Below are 14,123 nucleotides of genomic sequence, written 5' to 3'. Positions count from 1 at the left end.
CTGACCTCGTAATAACTACCTGGTTTCAGTGCCCGCGGTGTCGTACCCCATCCTCATCTAGATTTCCTCCAGCCCCGCCTTCGGGCCAATGGGACGGATTTCTTGCTCCGCCCCTTTCCTCACAGCCAATGGGGCGCGCCGCACCACCCGCAGGCCACAACCCCATTGAATCGCCCCTCCAGCGCCTCAAGCTCGGGCTGGCCGTCACTCCCCGCCCCCTGCGCGCTTTCCGGACCCGGCGCATGCGCACTCTCATCGGGCCCCCGGAGAGACGCTTAGGGATCGATTTTCTTTTCCTTTCTTTCTCCAGTCGCGCGACTCTCTAAAACCCTTTTCGCCCAACTGTAGCTGAGGCTCCCCCTCCTAGTCAGGGAAGGTGCTGCTCCGGCCTTGGGTGCGTCAGTATCCGGATGTGGAGCCGCTCTCGCCCGGCGGGGACTCTGTGGCGGGGCGGAGCGCGGCGGCGTGCGCGGGGGCAGAGAGAAGGGGGCCAGTGGGCCCGGGCGCTCGCCGGACGCCGGGAGGTACCACCGCTGCCCACGGGGGAGGAGGCGGCGCCGGCAGTCGGGCGCCCACCCCGGAGCGAGGGGCTAGGGGAGAAAAAAGGCCGGCAGTTAAGCTTGCTCCCCGCCGCCTTCGCCGTCTCCCCCGGGCTAGCCTCCCCCGGCCCCCTGCGCTCCCCGCGCTCCCGGCCGGGGGAGAGCGTGGTTTCCTGGCGGCCGTCGCTGTAGCCCGGCCGGGGAGCCCGGAGGAAGCGGGGGAGTCCCCGCCCACGGCCCCCTCCCCTCTGCCCGCCCGCCTCCGCCGCCTCTGAGCCGCTGCGGTCCGGCCTCCAGTCCGAGCGGGGGGCGCGGCGGCGGCGGCGACGGCTGGAGGGCGGTTGTGGGCTTGGCGGGGACCGCGCCGCCGCCCCCGTGAGTTACTCCCACGTCCCCCGGGGCTCGCTGCCGCTCCCGCCGGCGCCGAGAGTCCGGCCCGGGCCCAACTCCCTCACGGGCCCCCCGGCGGCGGCGGCGGCGGCAGCGGCGGAGCCCACCGCCCGGGCCCCGATGAGTAACTCCCGGAATAACCGGGTGATGGTGGAAGGGGTCGGGGCCCGGGTAGTGCGCGGCCCGGACTGGAAGTGGGGAAAGCAGGACGGCGGCGAGGGTCATGTGGGCACGGTCCGGAGCTTCGAGAGCCCCGAGGAGGTGGTGGTGGTGTGGGACAACGGCACCGCCGCCAACTACCGCTGCTCCGGGGCCTACGACCTGCGCATCCTGGACAGCGCGCCCACGGGTAAGTCTTAGCCCCCTGGCCCCGGGCCTGCGCGCGTGCGGGGAAGGGGCGAGACCGGGAGGTCGTCGGGCTTCCTGGGAGAAGCCCGCGGTGGGAAGGGAGAGAACCAAGGAGATTTTAGGTTCAGTACCTGGTAGACAAAAACTTGCAGAAAAGACCCCGCTACCCCCACGGGAAATGATGGCAGCACCGTCACCAGGATGCTTTCAAGCCTAGAAGGCACAAAGCACCGGGAAGACAACAGACTGTTCCCCTCCTCCTCCTCTAGGGAGAGTCTGGAGAGGCCTAATAAGCCATTGAAATTAATCAGCCACCGAGTGATAACTGTCTGAAGAGAGGCTTGCCTAGCCATATGGTGTTTAGTTGTCGGGTTACAATTGCCGAGGGGCCTCTGGTAGCTCGAATTTGTTGAGATACCATGTATGTATGTATGTATGTATGTATGTATAACTATGTATTGCCCCCTGTAATACATAGAAAGACTTGGAGTTCAGTAGCTGAATGTTAATTGAGAGCTTGTAGAATGATTTTTCATCTAAATTGTTTCATTACTAATAGAGGGAAAAACAGTCTAAGCTGTTGAACCATTTCCTGTGTTAAATACCTTTTCCAAGTGGATTAGACACTGATTTTTTTGTAGTTAATATTCCATCTTGTATGTAAAATTATATCAGAGACTTACCCATTCATGCACAATGAGTCAAGGTCCTTGATTCACAAATTTCAGGAATCTGTTTGTTATTGACTCTAGTATTTTTATGTAAGGTGGGAAACTGAAGGCTTGTGCTCATAAAATAAAGATCTAACCTTATTTCGTTGGATTACTTTAATCAAAAACATTTTTACAGAATTGCCCATGATACTCTATTGAGTAGAAAGTAGTTCAAATTTAAAATTTGTTACTTTTCAGAATGCATAAATAAGCTATTTTTAAAAATTGAGGTATTGTTGACATATATCAGTTTTCCGTGTACAACGTGATTTGATATTTATATATATTGCAAAATGATTATCACAGTAAGTCTAGTTAGCATCCATCATCATACATAGTTAGTAAAATTTTTTTCCCTTTGTAATGAGAACTTTTAAGATTTACTGTCTTACCAACTTTCCAATATGCAACACAGTGTTATTAATTGTAGTCACCATGCTGTACATAACATCCCAAGACATTTATTTTATAACTGGAAGTTTGTGCCTTTTGACACCCTTCATCCATTTTGCTTACTCCCACCTTTGGCAACCACCAATCTATTCTTTGTATCTATGAGCTTTATTTATTTATTTTTTTGAGATTTCCTGTATAAATGAGATCATATGGTATATGTCTTTCTCTGTTTTATTTCACTTGGCACAGTGTTCTCGAGATGCATCCATGTTGTTGCAAATGGCAGGGCTTAATTTTTTTATGGTTGAGTCATATTCCATTTTATATGTGTGTGTGTATGTATAATATATATATACATACACACACACATATATGGCACATTTTCTTTATCCATTCATCCATCGATTGACTTTTAGGTTGTTTCCTTGTCTTGGCTATTGTAAATAATGCTGCAGTGAACATGAGGATGCATATATGTTTTTGAGTTAGTGTTTTCATTTCTTTGGGTAGATACCCAGAAGTATTGCCTGATCATATGGTAGTTCTATTTTTAATCTTTTGAGGAACCCCCATACTGTACCAGTTTACGTTCCCACCAACAGTAAACATCCTTAGTTTTGTCCACATCCTTGCCAATCCTTGCTATTTCTTGTCTTTTTGATAGTAGCCATTCTAACAAGCGTGAGGTGATATCTCATTGTGGTTTTGATTTGCATTTTTATGTTGATTAGTGATGTTGAACATTTTTTCATTTGTCTGTTGGCCATCTGTATTTATTTTTTTAAAGATTTTATTTATTTATTGGACAGAGAGAGACACAGCGAGAGAGGGAACAGGGGGAGTGGGAGAGGGAGAAGCAGGCTTCCTGCTGAGCAGGGAGCCTGACATGGGACTCGATCCTAGGACCCTGGGATCATGACCTGAGCCGAAGGCAGACGCTTAACGACTGAGCCACCCAGGCACCCCATGGCCATCTGTATCTTTGTTGAAAAAATATTCAGATCCTCTGTCCATTTTTTAATCAGATTGGTTTTTCTGCTGTTGAATTGTATGAGTTCTTTATGTATTTTAGATATTAATCCCTTATGTGTATTATTTGCAAGTATTTTCTCCCATTCAGTAGGTTGCTCTTTCATTTTGTTGATGGCTTCCTTTACTGTGCAGTGACTTTTTAGTTTGATGTAGTCCCACTTGTTTATTTTTGCTTTTGTTGCTTTTGCTTTTGGTGTCAAGTCCAAAAAAATCATTGCCAAAATCATTATTAAAGAGCTTACTGCCTATGTTTTCTTTTAGGAGTTTTATGGTTTCACATCTTAACTTTAAAGTCTATTACATTTTGAGTTAATTCATAAATAAGCTACTTCTGTGGCTTGATGATTGAGTTTGACAAAGCCTAACAAATCTGAAATGGATTCATAATTGTTATTGGCAGCAACAAGTCAACTCAGTTTTTTTTTTGAACAGATAATTCATAAAATTGTGTTTCATAGCTGGTTATTTAAACATTGAGAAAGATGTATATGCATGTCCAAAGGAAAAGATTCAACAGTATGGAAAGGGACAGTCATTGTTATCAGTTTCCTGTGTATTCTTACATACTCTATTTATTGCAAACATATTTATCAATATACTGTAAATCTACCTTTTTAAAGCACAAATGGTAATAAACTATATTCTCTTCTGCACTTTTGTTTCTTTCACTTAATAGTACATATCGGAAATTGTTCCAGGTTAGCACATGTAGGTCTACCTTATTCTTTCATAACTGCATAATATTCCAGTGACTGGGTGTCATCATCTCTTTAACCAGTGCTTTCTTGATGGGCGTTTATATTGTTTCAGGTCTTCTTATTTACAATGATGGCAGTGAATAATCCTATGCATATGTGCTGAGTACTTCTGTTGTGGAAATGCTGCATCAGGGGGTACACATATTTAACATTTTGATAGATATTGACTAATTGCTGTCCAAAGACATTTTACCACTTCACACTCTGACATTTTACACTGAATGAGGCATATACCTGTTTCTGCAGGCTCTTAAAATTTGATCTTGCTAGCTCAAGCTGAAGTTTGACCACAACTCAGTAATTTGGAGTCGTCTTGGTATCAGTAATTGCAGGTTTATGAGGAAATTTAAATATCTTTCTAGGGTAAAGTGTAACAAATCCTATACTATAGCAGTTTTTGAAGGGATGTTGATGTTGTCTGTGCTTTGTGGTGTGAAGTATATCTGTCATAAATAGTTTCATTATCTTATATAAAAGCAGATGTTTTTAGAGGTAATTGTTTTAAAATCTCAGTTTAATTTACAAGATAATTTTACATGTTTAATTTGTTGTGTGTAATAATTCATCTTGCTCATCTGATTCTTTTAACAGACATTTTAAAAGCATTTCTAGATGCAGGGTAGCTGGCCTTCTTATGCAATGCTATTGAAATGTATTTTAATTTCTATGATTTAATATCTTCAGTATTTTTTTTTTCCTTAAAGGATTGAACAAATTACAAGCTCGTAGATCTGATTTTACCCCAGGACTATAATATTTCAATTTTCAATTTTCTTTTCTCTTTTTTCTTCAAAATATTTGATAATTGATGTCTATTGGTACTTTATTACATTCTCAAGATTTATTAAATATTGTATACAGTACTTGATATTTATTTACATCATAGTTAAAATAAAAATAAATTTAACCTTTCTGAAATAATTTTAGGTTTACAAAAATTACAAAACTAGTAAAAAGAGTCCCCTTTTTTGCCCCTTGTTCATTTTCTTCAAGTATTAATATCTTACAAAGTACAATTATTGAAACCAGAAAAATAAATTAGTACAATACTATTAACTAATCTACAGATCTTATTCAAATTCCAAATTTGGCCCACTCATGTCCTTTTTCTGGTCCAGGATCCAATCTACATTCTCAGTTACTATTGCATATAGTAATTGAGCTGCATGTGAGGCTGTCGAATTCTCCAGCTCCAGATTGTCTGTCTTTACTCTTGTGGTATTATTTTTTTACTTTATCAGGGTTCTTAATCTTTTACATTTTCTTTGTTCTAAACAGCAGCTCAAAGTTCCAGTCATCCTACACTGTTGAAGCCAAGCTGTGCCTTTGGGAGAAGATACGATATTGTCATATCTACTTAACTATCAGATCTTACCCAATATTCAAATTACTGAAATCTTATCTTGTCTGTAAAGCTTCTTTTGTTTAATGAGAAAAATCAACCTATTAATATTTGCTTGCAAGTGTATGGTTAGGGTCAACATAGGTGTTGGTAGCTGGTAAATTACATTACCAGGTGTGGGAGAAAATTTTCACTTAGAAGCCAGCTAGCTGGCTTTTCCCTTTATGTATGAGATAAATGGATTAGATCATTTTAGATACAAATTTTCTTCTAGCTTCGAAAATTTGATTTGATGTTAATAGTAAAGAGCTAATAACTATTCATACAGCTAACCAGCTAACCTGGAAATACAAATTAAAAAAAGATATCTTTCACTCCAGTCAGAGTGACAAAAATTGAAAGCCTAAAAATAGTATGTATTGATGCAGAATATGAGAAATCAGAGCTCTCAGGTTATTGGTGGGACAGTAAATTGATACAACCATTTTAAGAAGCAGTTTGGCAGTCTCGTAAACTTGACAGTGCACGTATTCTGCAACTTAGAAAATCTTCTAAGTGTATATCCATGAGATCCTCAGGCACAAATCCATAGAAAGGTGTATATAAAGAAATTCATTGCAGTATTGTTTATAAAAGCAATAATTTGTTAACTACTTAGAGTTTTTACGTAGAGTAATTTGTATGTCATGTTACATGAGTCTCATACAATAACATATTAGCAGTTAAGGTGAAAGAATTAGTGTATATTTACCAAATATTTGTTGAGTAAAAAAGTAGGTTTCAAAGCGATACTGTAGATAATACTGTGCTTTTTTGTAACTTTTAAATACTGAAAAATTATGGTAAAATGTATGTAGAGAAAGGATAAATACCTGGACTGAAAGGATCCAACCGTCAGGGTGATATTTTGTTATTTTGCTTCTCATCAGAATATTCTTTTTTTAAAAATTGAGAGCAATATGATTTTTCTTCATTTTTTGAAAGTCTTAGTTGAATATGTTAGTAAATCAAATCTGATTCTAAATTGAATTTGCGTCTGTTCTTGATTTTGCTAGATGCTGTAGCTTTTAGGAGACCTCACAAAGATGGATAATTGATCCAAAGGGAAGAAGTGCATTTCCGAGTATGTTATGCTGGTTTTAAGCTCTTGCGTCTTGGCTTCAAGCCCGCTCTCTCTGTATTCTACCTTGTGAAGCTGGGGTAGCACTCTGCATCTTCTTTTTTGCCAGCTGGATCCTAGTTGGTTCTGCCAGTAGGGGACGCTCTAAGGAGACTGGAAGGCTGGAGTGGGAAAAGGAACGTGTTCTTTTCTGTTTTGCTTGCTTCCTTTTGGTATCATCTTATCCAGCAGGATTTCAGTGTCAATATTTGATTCCAGTTTACTTAGTTCCAGTATAACCAGAAATATCCTCAGCGTGCCCCCACTCATTGACACCAGCACCAGCTGGTCATGACCCTTTCATTAAGGCCTGGGTCCTAGCCCTAGCCCTGTGGGACACTTTTTTTAAGCCTCTTATATTTTAGTAATCTCATTTTTTTTCATTGTTTCCCCATTTCTAGAAGTGGGGGATTGGTGTCCTGACCAGTCCTAACTGGACCCTAACTAATACAATTTACTAAATCTTAATCTTATTTTTCTATTCTATTACCAGTTAAGTAAAATTTTTATTGAAATTTAGCTAGTAATTTTCCATCTTTTCTGAGGCTAATCATTTCTTATGTATGAATTGGAAGGTGTTTCACTTTTATATTTTGAATCCATGAATTCCGAATTTACTGAATTTAAAATGAAGTAAAATATTTTCTTTTAAGGATATGAATATGAAAATTTATTGGGGATACACATCATTTTGGTATTAAAAACCATATAATGATGGAAACATCTCCAAATACCAGTTTTCACCTTGCTTACTCTAGTTTCTTTTGGGCAGCACTTATTTTCTCGCATCATTTCTACCTGGGACACATTAAATGGGTATAATTAAAAAATCTTATAAGGAGCATACCACTAACAGCTACTTTTCATCCCAGAAAATGTGTGCAATTTCGAAACATTTATTTTTCATTTATTTTGTAAATGAAAAATATGGAACTCATTCTTAATTTTGCATCTTAAGCAGTTTGTCTCAATATAATCAACAACATGTTGTTTTGTGTCATTAACATGCATTCCACAAATCCACTTAATTAGGCACAAAAAAGCTGCAGCATGTCTTAATATGCCAGAGGTGAGCAACGGTGGTGGGCCCTGCTTCTCAGTATCTCACTGACCTTCAGTACACCTGTGTCCCCTGTGTGATGTGTGAGTTTTTGTACAGGCCCACTGAGGGTGCTAGTTGTCAGCTGACTAATTTATAGTTAGTAAAACTTAATCTCATTCTTAGATTTTTAGGAAAAAAATAAATATAAAAGTAAAAGTTTCAGTGAAAGTCCACAACCCCTTTTTTAGAATGCTTGGGACGAGTTTATACTTTTGGATTTTAGAACTATAATATGGTATGTTTGCAACACAGTACATAACACCCACTTTGAAGTCCACAGTGGCACCATGTAATCAAATAAATTAATATTTCTGCAGGGAAGCATATGAATTATTATCCTAAGGGGATAATAAAGACTACTTACTATTTATAGCCTTTTGTTCAGATCGGGGTTTATCACTAAGTGAGTTTGCTGCTAACTTACAAACACACGTACAGTTTGTAATTATTGATAAGACATTGTGGACTTCCATTTTCTCTTGCATTTCAAAGGATCATGTGCTGTATCTCCTGAGTTGTATACCTCGCTTTGGAAACCATTGCTCTAAGTCACCTCGAGGAAACTTATGCATTTTAAGTACCTATAGGAAAATGGCTTTTTAAAAAAAAGAATATTCCTCCTTATATTTTTTTTTCCCTAAAGATTTTATTTGAGAGAGAACGAGAGAAAGACCACAAGCAGAGGAACAGCAGAGAGAGAGGGAGAAGCAGACTCCCTGCTGAGCAGATAGCCTAAAGTGGGGCTCCATCCCAGCACCCTGAGATGGTGACCTGAGTTGAAGGCAGCTGCTTAACCAACTGAGTCACCCAGGCACCACTCCTCCTTGCCTTCTTAAACCCATTTCTTTACTCACATTTTCATATGTCCCCACATCATTTAGCTTGCCTCTTTTACCATCATGTCTGGATTACAGTGATAGAACATTTCTCCATTGGACTTAGGAACATAGCAACAATTTTCATTATTTTTAAATTGAAATATAGTTGACATACAATGTTATATTAGTTTCAGGTATACAGCAGTGATTCAGCAATTCTGTCATTACTCGGTGCTCACCGTTGTGAATGTAGTTATCATCTCTCACCAAAGTTGTTACTGTATTACTGACTATATCCTCTACATTGTACTTTTCATCTCTGTGTTATTTACTTTATAACTGGAAATTTGTACCTCTTAAGCCCCTTCACCTATTTTGCCTATTCTCCTACACCTCTCCCTTTTCGCAACCACTAGTTTGTCCTGTAATGTTTATGAGTCTCTTTCCCTTATTTGTTGTTGTTTTTTGTTTGTTCCTTTTTCTTTTTTTAGGTTTCATGTATAAATGAAATCATATGATATTTGTCTTTCTGTGTCTTATTTTACTTAGCCTACTACCCTGTAGACCCGTCCATGTTGTTGTGATTGGCAAGATTTCATTCTTTTTTTTATGTCTGAGTAATTTTCCATTGTGTATATATACCACATTATCTTTATCCATTCATCTGTCAGTAGACATATAAGTTGCTTCTGTAGCTTGGGTGTTGTAAATAATGCTGCAGTAAACATTGGGGTGCATGTATCTTTTTGAATTAGTGCTTTCATTTTCTTTGAGTAATACCCAGCACTGGAATTACTGGATCATATGGTAGTTATATTTTTAATTTTTTGAGGAACCTCCATACTGTTTTCCATGCTGGTTGTACCAGCTTACATTCCCACCAGCAGTGCATGAGGGTTCCCTTTTCATCACATCGTTTCCAACACTTGTTATTTTCTTTTTGATACTAGCCATAGTGATTGGTGTGAGGTGATATCTCACTGTTGTTTTGATTTGCATTTTGGATGATTAGTGATGCTGAGCATCTTTTCATGTGTCTGTTGGCCATCTGTATGCCTTCTTTGAAAAATGTCTATTCAGGTCTTCTGCCTATTTTTAAATTGGATTGTTTTTGATGTTAAGTTGTATGTGTTCTTTATATATTTTGGATGATATTAACCCTTTATCAGATATATCATTTGTAAATATCTTCTCCCATTCAGTAGTTTGCCATTTTGTTTTGTTGACGGTTTCCTTTGCTGTAAAAGCCTTTTAATTTGATGTAGTCCCAGTAGTTTATTTTTGATTATGTTTCCTTTGCCTGAGATGACATATCCAGAAAAATGTTGCTAAAGTCCATGTCCAAGAGATTACTGCCTATGTTTTCTTTCACAAGTTCTATGATTTGGGGTCTTATATTTAGGTCTTTAATCTAGTTTGAGTTTATTTTTATGTATGGTATAAGAAATTGTCCAGTTTCATTCTTTTGCATGCAGCTGTCTAGTTTTCCCAACACACATTTATTGAAGAGACTGTCTTTTCCCCTTTTATATTCTTGCCTCTTTTGTTGTAGATTAATTGTATAAGCATGGGTTTATTTCTGCACACTCTATTCTGTTCCATTGATCAGTGTCTGTTTTTATGCCAGTACCAGTACTGTTTTGATTACTTTAACTTTGTATTATAGCTTAAAATCTGGGATTGTGATATCTTCAGCTTTCTTTCTTCCTCCTCAAGATTGCTTTGGCTATTTGGGATCTTTTGTGGTTCCATACGATTTTAGGATTATTCGTTTTACTTCTGTGAAAAATGCTATTGGTATTTCGGTAAGGATTAAATCAGTGGATTACTTTAGTTATTATGGACATTTTAACAACATTAATTTTTCCAGTCTATGAGCACAGTGTTTCTATTTGTTTCTTTCTATTGTTTTCAATTTCTTTCATCAGTATCTTATAGTTTTTAGTGTACAAGTCTTTCACCTCCTTGGTTCAATATATTTGCTGCAGGTGTTTTATTCCTTTTGATAAAATTGTAAACAGGATTGTTTTGTTAATTTCTCTTTCTGCTGCTTCTTTATTAGTGTTATTAGTGCAACAGATTTCTGTATATTAATTTTGCATCTTGCAGCTTTACTGAATTCATTTATTAGTCCTGATAGTTTTTTGGTGGCATTGTTAGGGTTTTCTACATATGGTATGTCATCCGCAAATAATGACAAATTCCTTACCAATTTGGATTCCTTTTATTTCTTTTTCTTGTCTGATGGCTGCGGTTAGGACTTTCAGTACTATGTTGAATAAAAGTGGCTAGAGTGGACATTTTTGTCTTGTTCCTGATCTTAGAGTATTGAATATGATGTTAGCTGTGGGTTTATCACATGTGACATTTATTTATTTATTTATTTATTTATTTGTTTATTACTTTAAAAGATTTTATTTATTTGACAGAGAGTGAGAGAGTACAAGCAGGGGGAGTGGCAGAGGGAGAGGGAGAAGCAGGCTCCCCGCTGAGCAGGGAGCCCTACATGGGGCTCAGTCTCAGAACCCTGGGATCACCATCTGAGTGGAAGGCAGACACTTAACCAATTGAGCCACCCAGACGCCCTATAAATGAGCTTTATTGTGTTGAGGTGTATTCCCTCTAAGCTAACTTTGTGAGAGTTATCAGTTTTAACAGTTTTTATCTTTGTATGCCCATAGCTCTGTGTAAACAGGTTCTTGTGAAATAGTCTGGTATTTAAGTTATCTTTAAAACTTTGTTTTGGAGGGAAAATGGGTTCTGAATTCTATACAACTGGCTTACAAATGAATTGATAGAACACAACTAAGTTAAGGTGGTATTTCACTTAGTGGAGGAGGTAAGGAAACAACAGCAGATAGTCCAGACATTCATTTTGGAATACTTTTTTTTTTTTTTAAAGTACGTTAACCTCTGTAGATAGTTGCATTGGTTAGAATTAGTTTATATTCTGTAAACACACTCATGATATGAGTATTTGGTTTTCTCCAGGGGTAGATTTATTTTCTTGATGATAATTTTGTTCCTAAAAAGTCAAGAAATGGGATGGAAACTTTTATTTTAAAAAATCGTTATTTGATTTTTAAAGAGTTTTTAAGGCTGATGATAATAAATCATAACAGCTTGGAATTGTAATAGTTAAGATTATGGTGCCTTGCTCACCCCTTTCCCGAGTCTCTGTTCATGAAGTAGTGGAAAATGCATTAGTTTAGTAGGGAAATTAAGATTATTTGTTCATTTTATTTTATTTTATTTTTTTTAAAGATTTTATTTATTTATTTGACAGAGAGAGACAGCCAGCGAGAGAGGGAACACAAGCAGGGGGAGTAGGAGAGGAAGAAGCAGGCTCCTAGCAGAGGAGCCTGATGTGGGGCTCGATCCCAGAACGCTGGGATCACACCCTGAGCCGAAGGCAGACGCTTAACGACTGCGCCACCCAGGCGCCCCTATTTGTTCATTTTAGATTTTATCAAGTAAGACTGTTAGGGGAGTAGACTAATATTTCATGAACTCCAGTCATGTATCAGGCACTATGCTAAGTGTTTTATATGCTCTTTCTCATTTAATCCTGATAAAAAGTTATTTGATAGCCTTTATTTTACTGATGAGAAAACAGGCTATGAGAAATGAACTAGCTTGTCTAAGATTTCACAAGTAATAAGTTGATGGTGGAGATTAAAATCTGGGTTTGTCAGGGCTCCTGGGTGGCTCAATCAGTTAAGCTCTGGCTTTGGCTCAGGTCATGACTCCAGAGTCCTGGGATAGAGCCTCCATCCTGCTCCCTGCTCAGCAGGGAGTCTGCTTCTTCCTCTCCCAATCCCACTGCCTGTGTTCCCTCTCTCGCTGGCTGTCTCTCTGTTAAATAAATAAATAAAATCTTTAAGAAAAAAAATCTAGGTTTGTCAGTCTTTTTTATTTTTTTAACTTTATAACATTAATCTCTTTGAGCCATACTTCTTTATGTGTAAAATGAAGTGGGAGTATGTCAAGGTACACAGACACGTGTTTTGCTTCTAAAGTGAAATAGTGAATTTTTATTGTTTAGCAGGAAAAAAGTGTTAAATTCTTAATTTTGTTTGACCTCGTTAACTTTCTACCCCTATGCAACAAATGCTAAAAATAACAAATATACCACTAAAAGTGTCAAGTGTATGCCTATTTTGATAACTTGTTTCTTTTGTTTAGACTGTGTAGGGCATGACTGTAATTTTATTATTGCAAACTTATAATATAGTAGAGTAGTAGAGCATGCAAAAATAGATGAGAATAACTTGTCCAACAGAAAAGATATGATGGAGTTGTAGATTTTGGTGAGATGCCTTCAGAGACATTTTCTTAAAGTGTAACAAGAGTTGGTTGTACTTGAAGTAGTGATGTTTCACTCTGCTACATTGTTGAAATCAACTAAAAAGTAGATAATCTTTTCAATTTTTAAAGTGTATCTCTTTGAGATTTATTTGACTAGTAGAATAGGACTTGATAACTTACAGTATTTTGAATCTAGTAGCTTGAATGGGGAACATGATGCCCTAGATACGTTATTATTCTTTATTATTTTTTATTTATTTATTTTTTTAAAGATTTTATTTATTTATTCGACAGGAAAGAGAACAGCCAGTGAGAGAGGGAACACAAGCAGGGGGAGTGGGAGAGGAAGAAGCAGGCTCATAGTGGAGGAGCCTGATGTGGGGCTCGATCCCATAACGCCGGGATCACACCCTGAGCCGAAGGCAGACGGTTAACTGCTGTGCCACCCAGGCGCCCCACGTTATTATTCTTTAAATGCGATCACATGGAGAAAAAACTCTGGTGGAGCAAAGACCTTAAGAGGGCCAAGCTTTGTAGTCAGACCCACCTAGGTTTGAATTTGAGCCTGCCACCGACTAATGTTGTATGACTTCAGGTAGGTTACTTATCTGAGCCTTAATACCTTCATCTTTACGTGGGGATCATAATGCCCAGCTTTTAGTGTTGTTGGGAAGGTTTAAATAAGGTGTGTGTAAAGCACATTAGCTTGATGTGGTAATGTGTAGTGGCTAGTATTGTTAATATAATAACAATCTTATTTTCATTAACTTAGTATTTCTCAAGAGAAGGGAATGTGGAATATACCAACCAGCTGACGGGTCACAAAGGCCTTACCCCTCATTAGGAATTTTGATTATTGTTGAGACAGTTTCTAAACCAGTAAGTAGTTTGAAGGTTCAGGGAGAATAAGATGCATTCTATAGTTGGTTTAACCCTCTTTAATCTCTGTATTACTTTTTGTCACATTGATTTGAGGTTAAAGTTGAATGCAGAAATAGGATTTCTTGTTTGGTTGAATGACGTCAACAGTTATGCCACAATAAGTAATTACATTTAAATCCTATCTAATGACTTGTAAATTCTTTTTTTTATGTTAGGTGAAATCTTTCAATTAGGGCACAAATTTAGAGGATTAACTAGGTGTCATATTAGTCTATTAAGATTTTTTTAACTTTAAAAATGTTTTAAAATTTATCATTTAATATATAAGATATCCAA

At 38.5% G+C, this 14,123-nt stretch overlaps 1 protein-coding gene across 1 annotated transcript in view; it reads left to right on the top strand.

Moving 5' to 3' along the window:
- Positions 1–257: 257 nt before the first annotated feature.
- The window catches only part of MIB1 (MIB E3 ubiquitin protein ligase 1), a 128,869-nt gene continuing 115,003 nt past the window's right edge, over positions 258–14,123 (top strand). Inside the window, exon 1 of the mRNA XM_045781962.2 lies at positions 258–1,278. Coding sequence (XP_045637918.1) covers positions 1,050–1,278 — 229 coding nt within the window. The 5' untranslated portion in view covers positions 258–1,049. The remainder of the gene's footprint in view (positions 1,279–14,123) is intronic.

The sequence above is a fragment of the Ursus americanus genome, chromosome 19 (assembly GCF_024610735.1).
Source record: "Ursus americanus isolate L20-20 chromosome 19, mUrsAme1.1.p, whole genome shotgun sequence".
NCBI classification, from domain to species: domain Eukaryota; kingdom Metazoa; phylum Chordata; class Mammalia; order Carnivora; family Ursidae; genus Ursus; species Ursus americanus.
The sequence above is the reverse complement of the archived record's forward strand: the minus strand, read 5'-3'. Positions and strand labels throughout refer to the sequence as shown.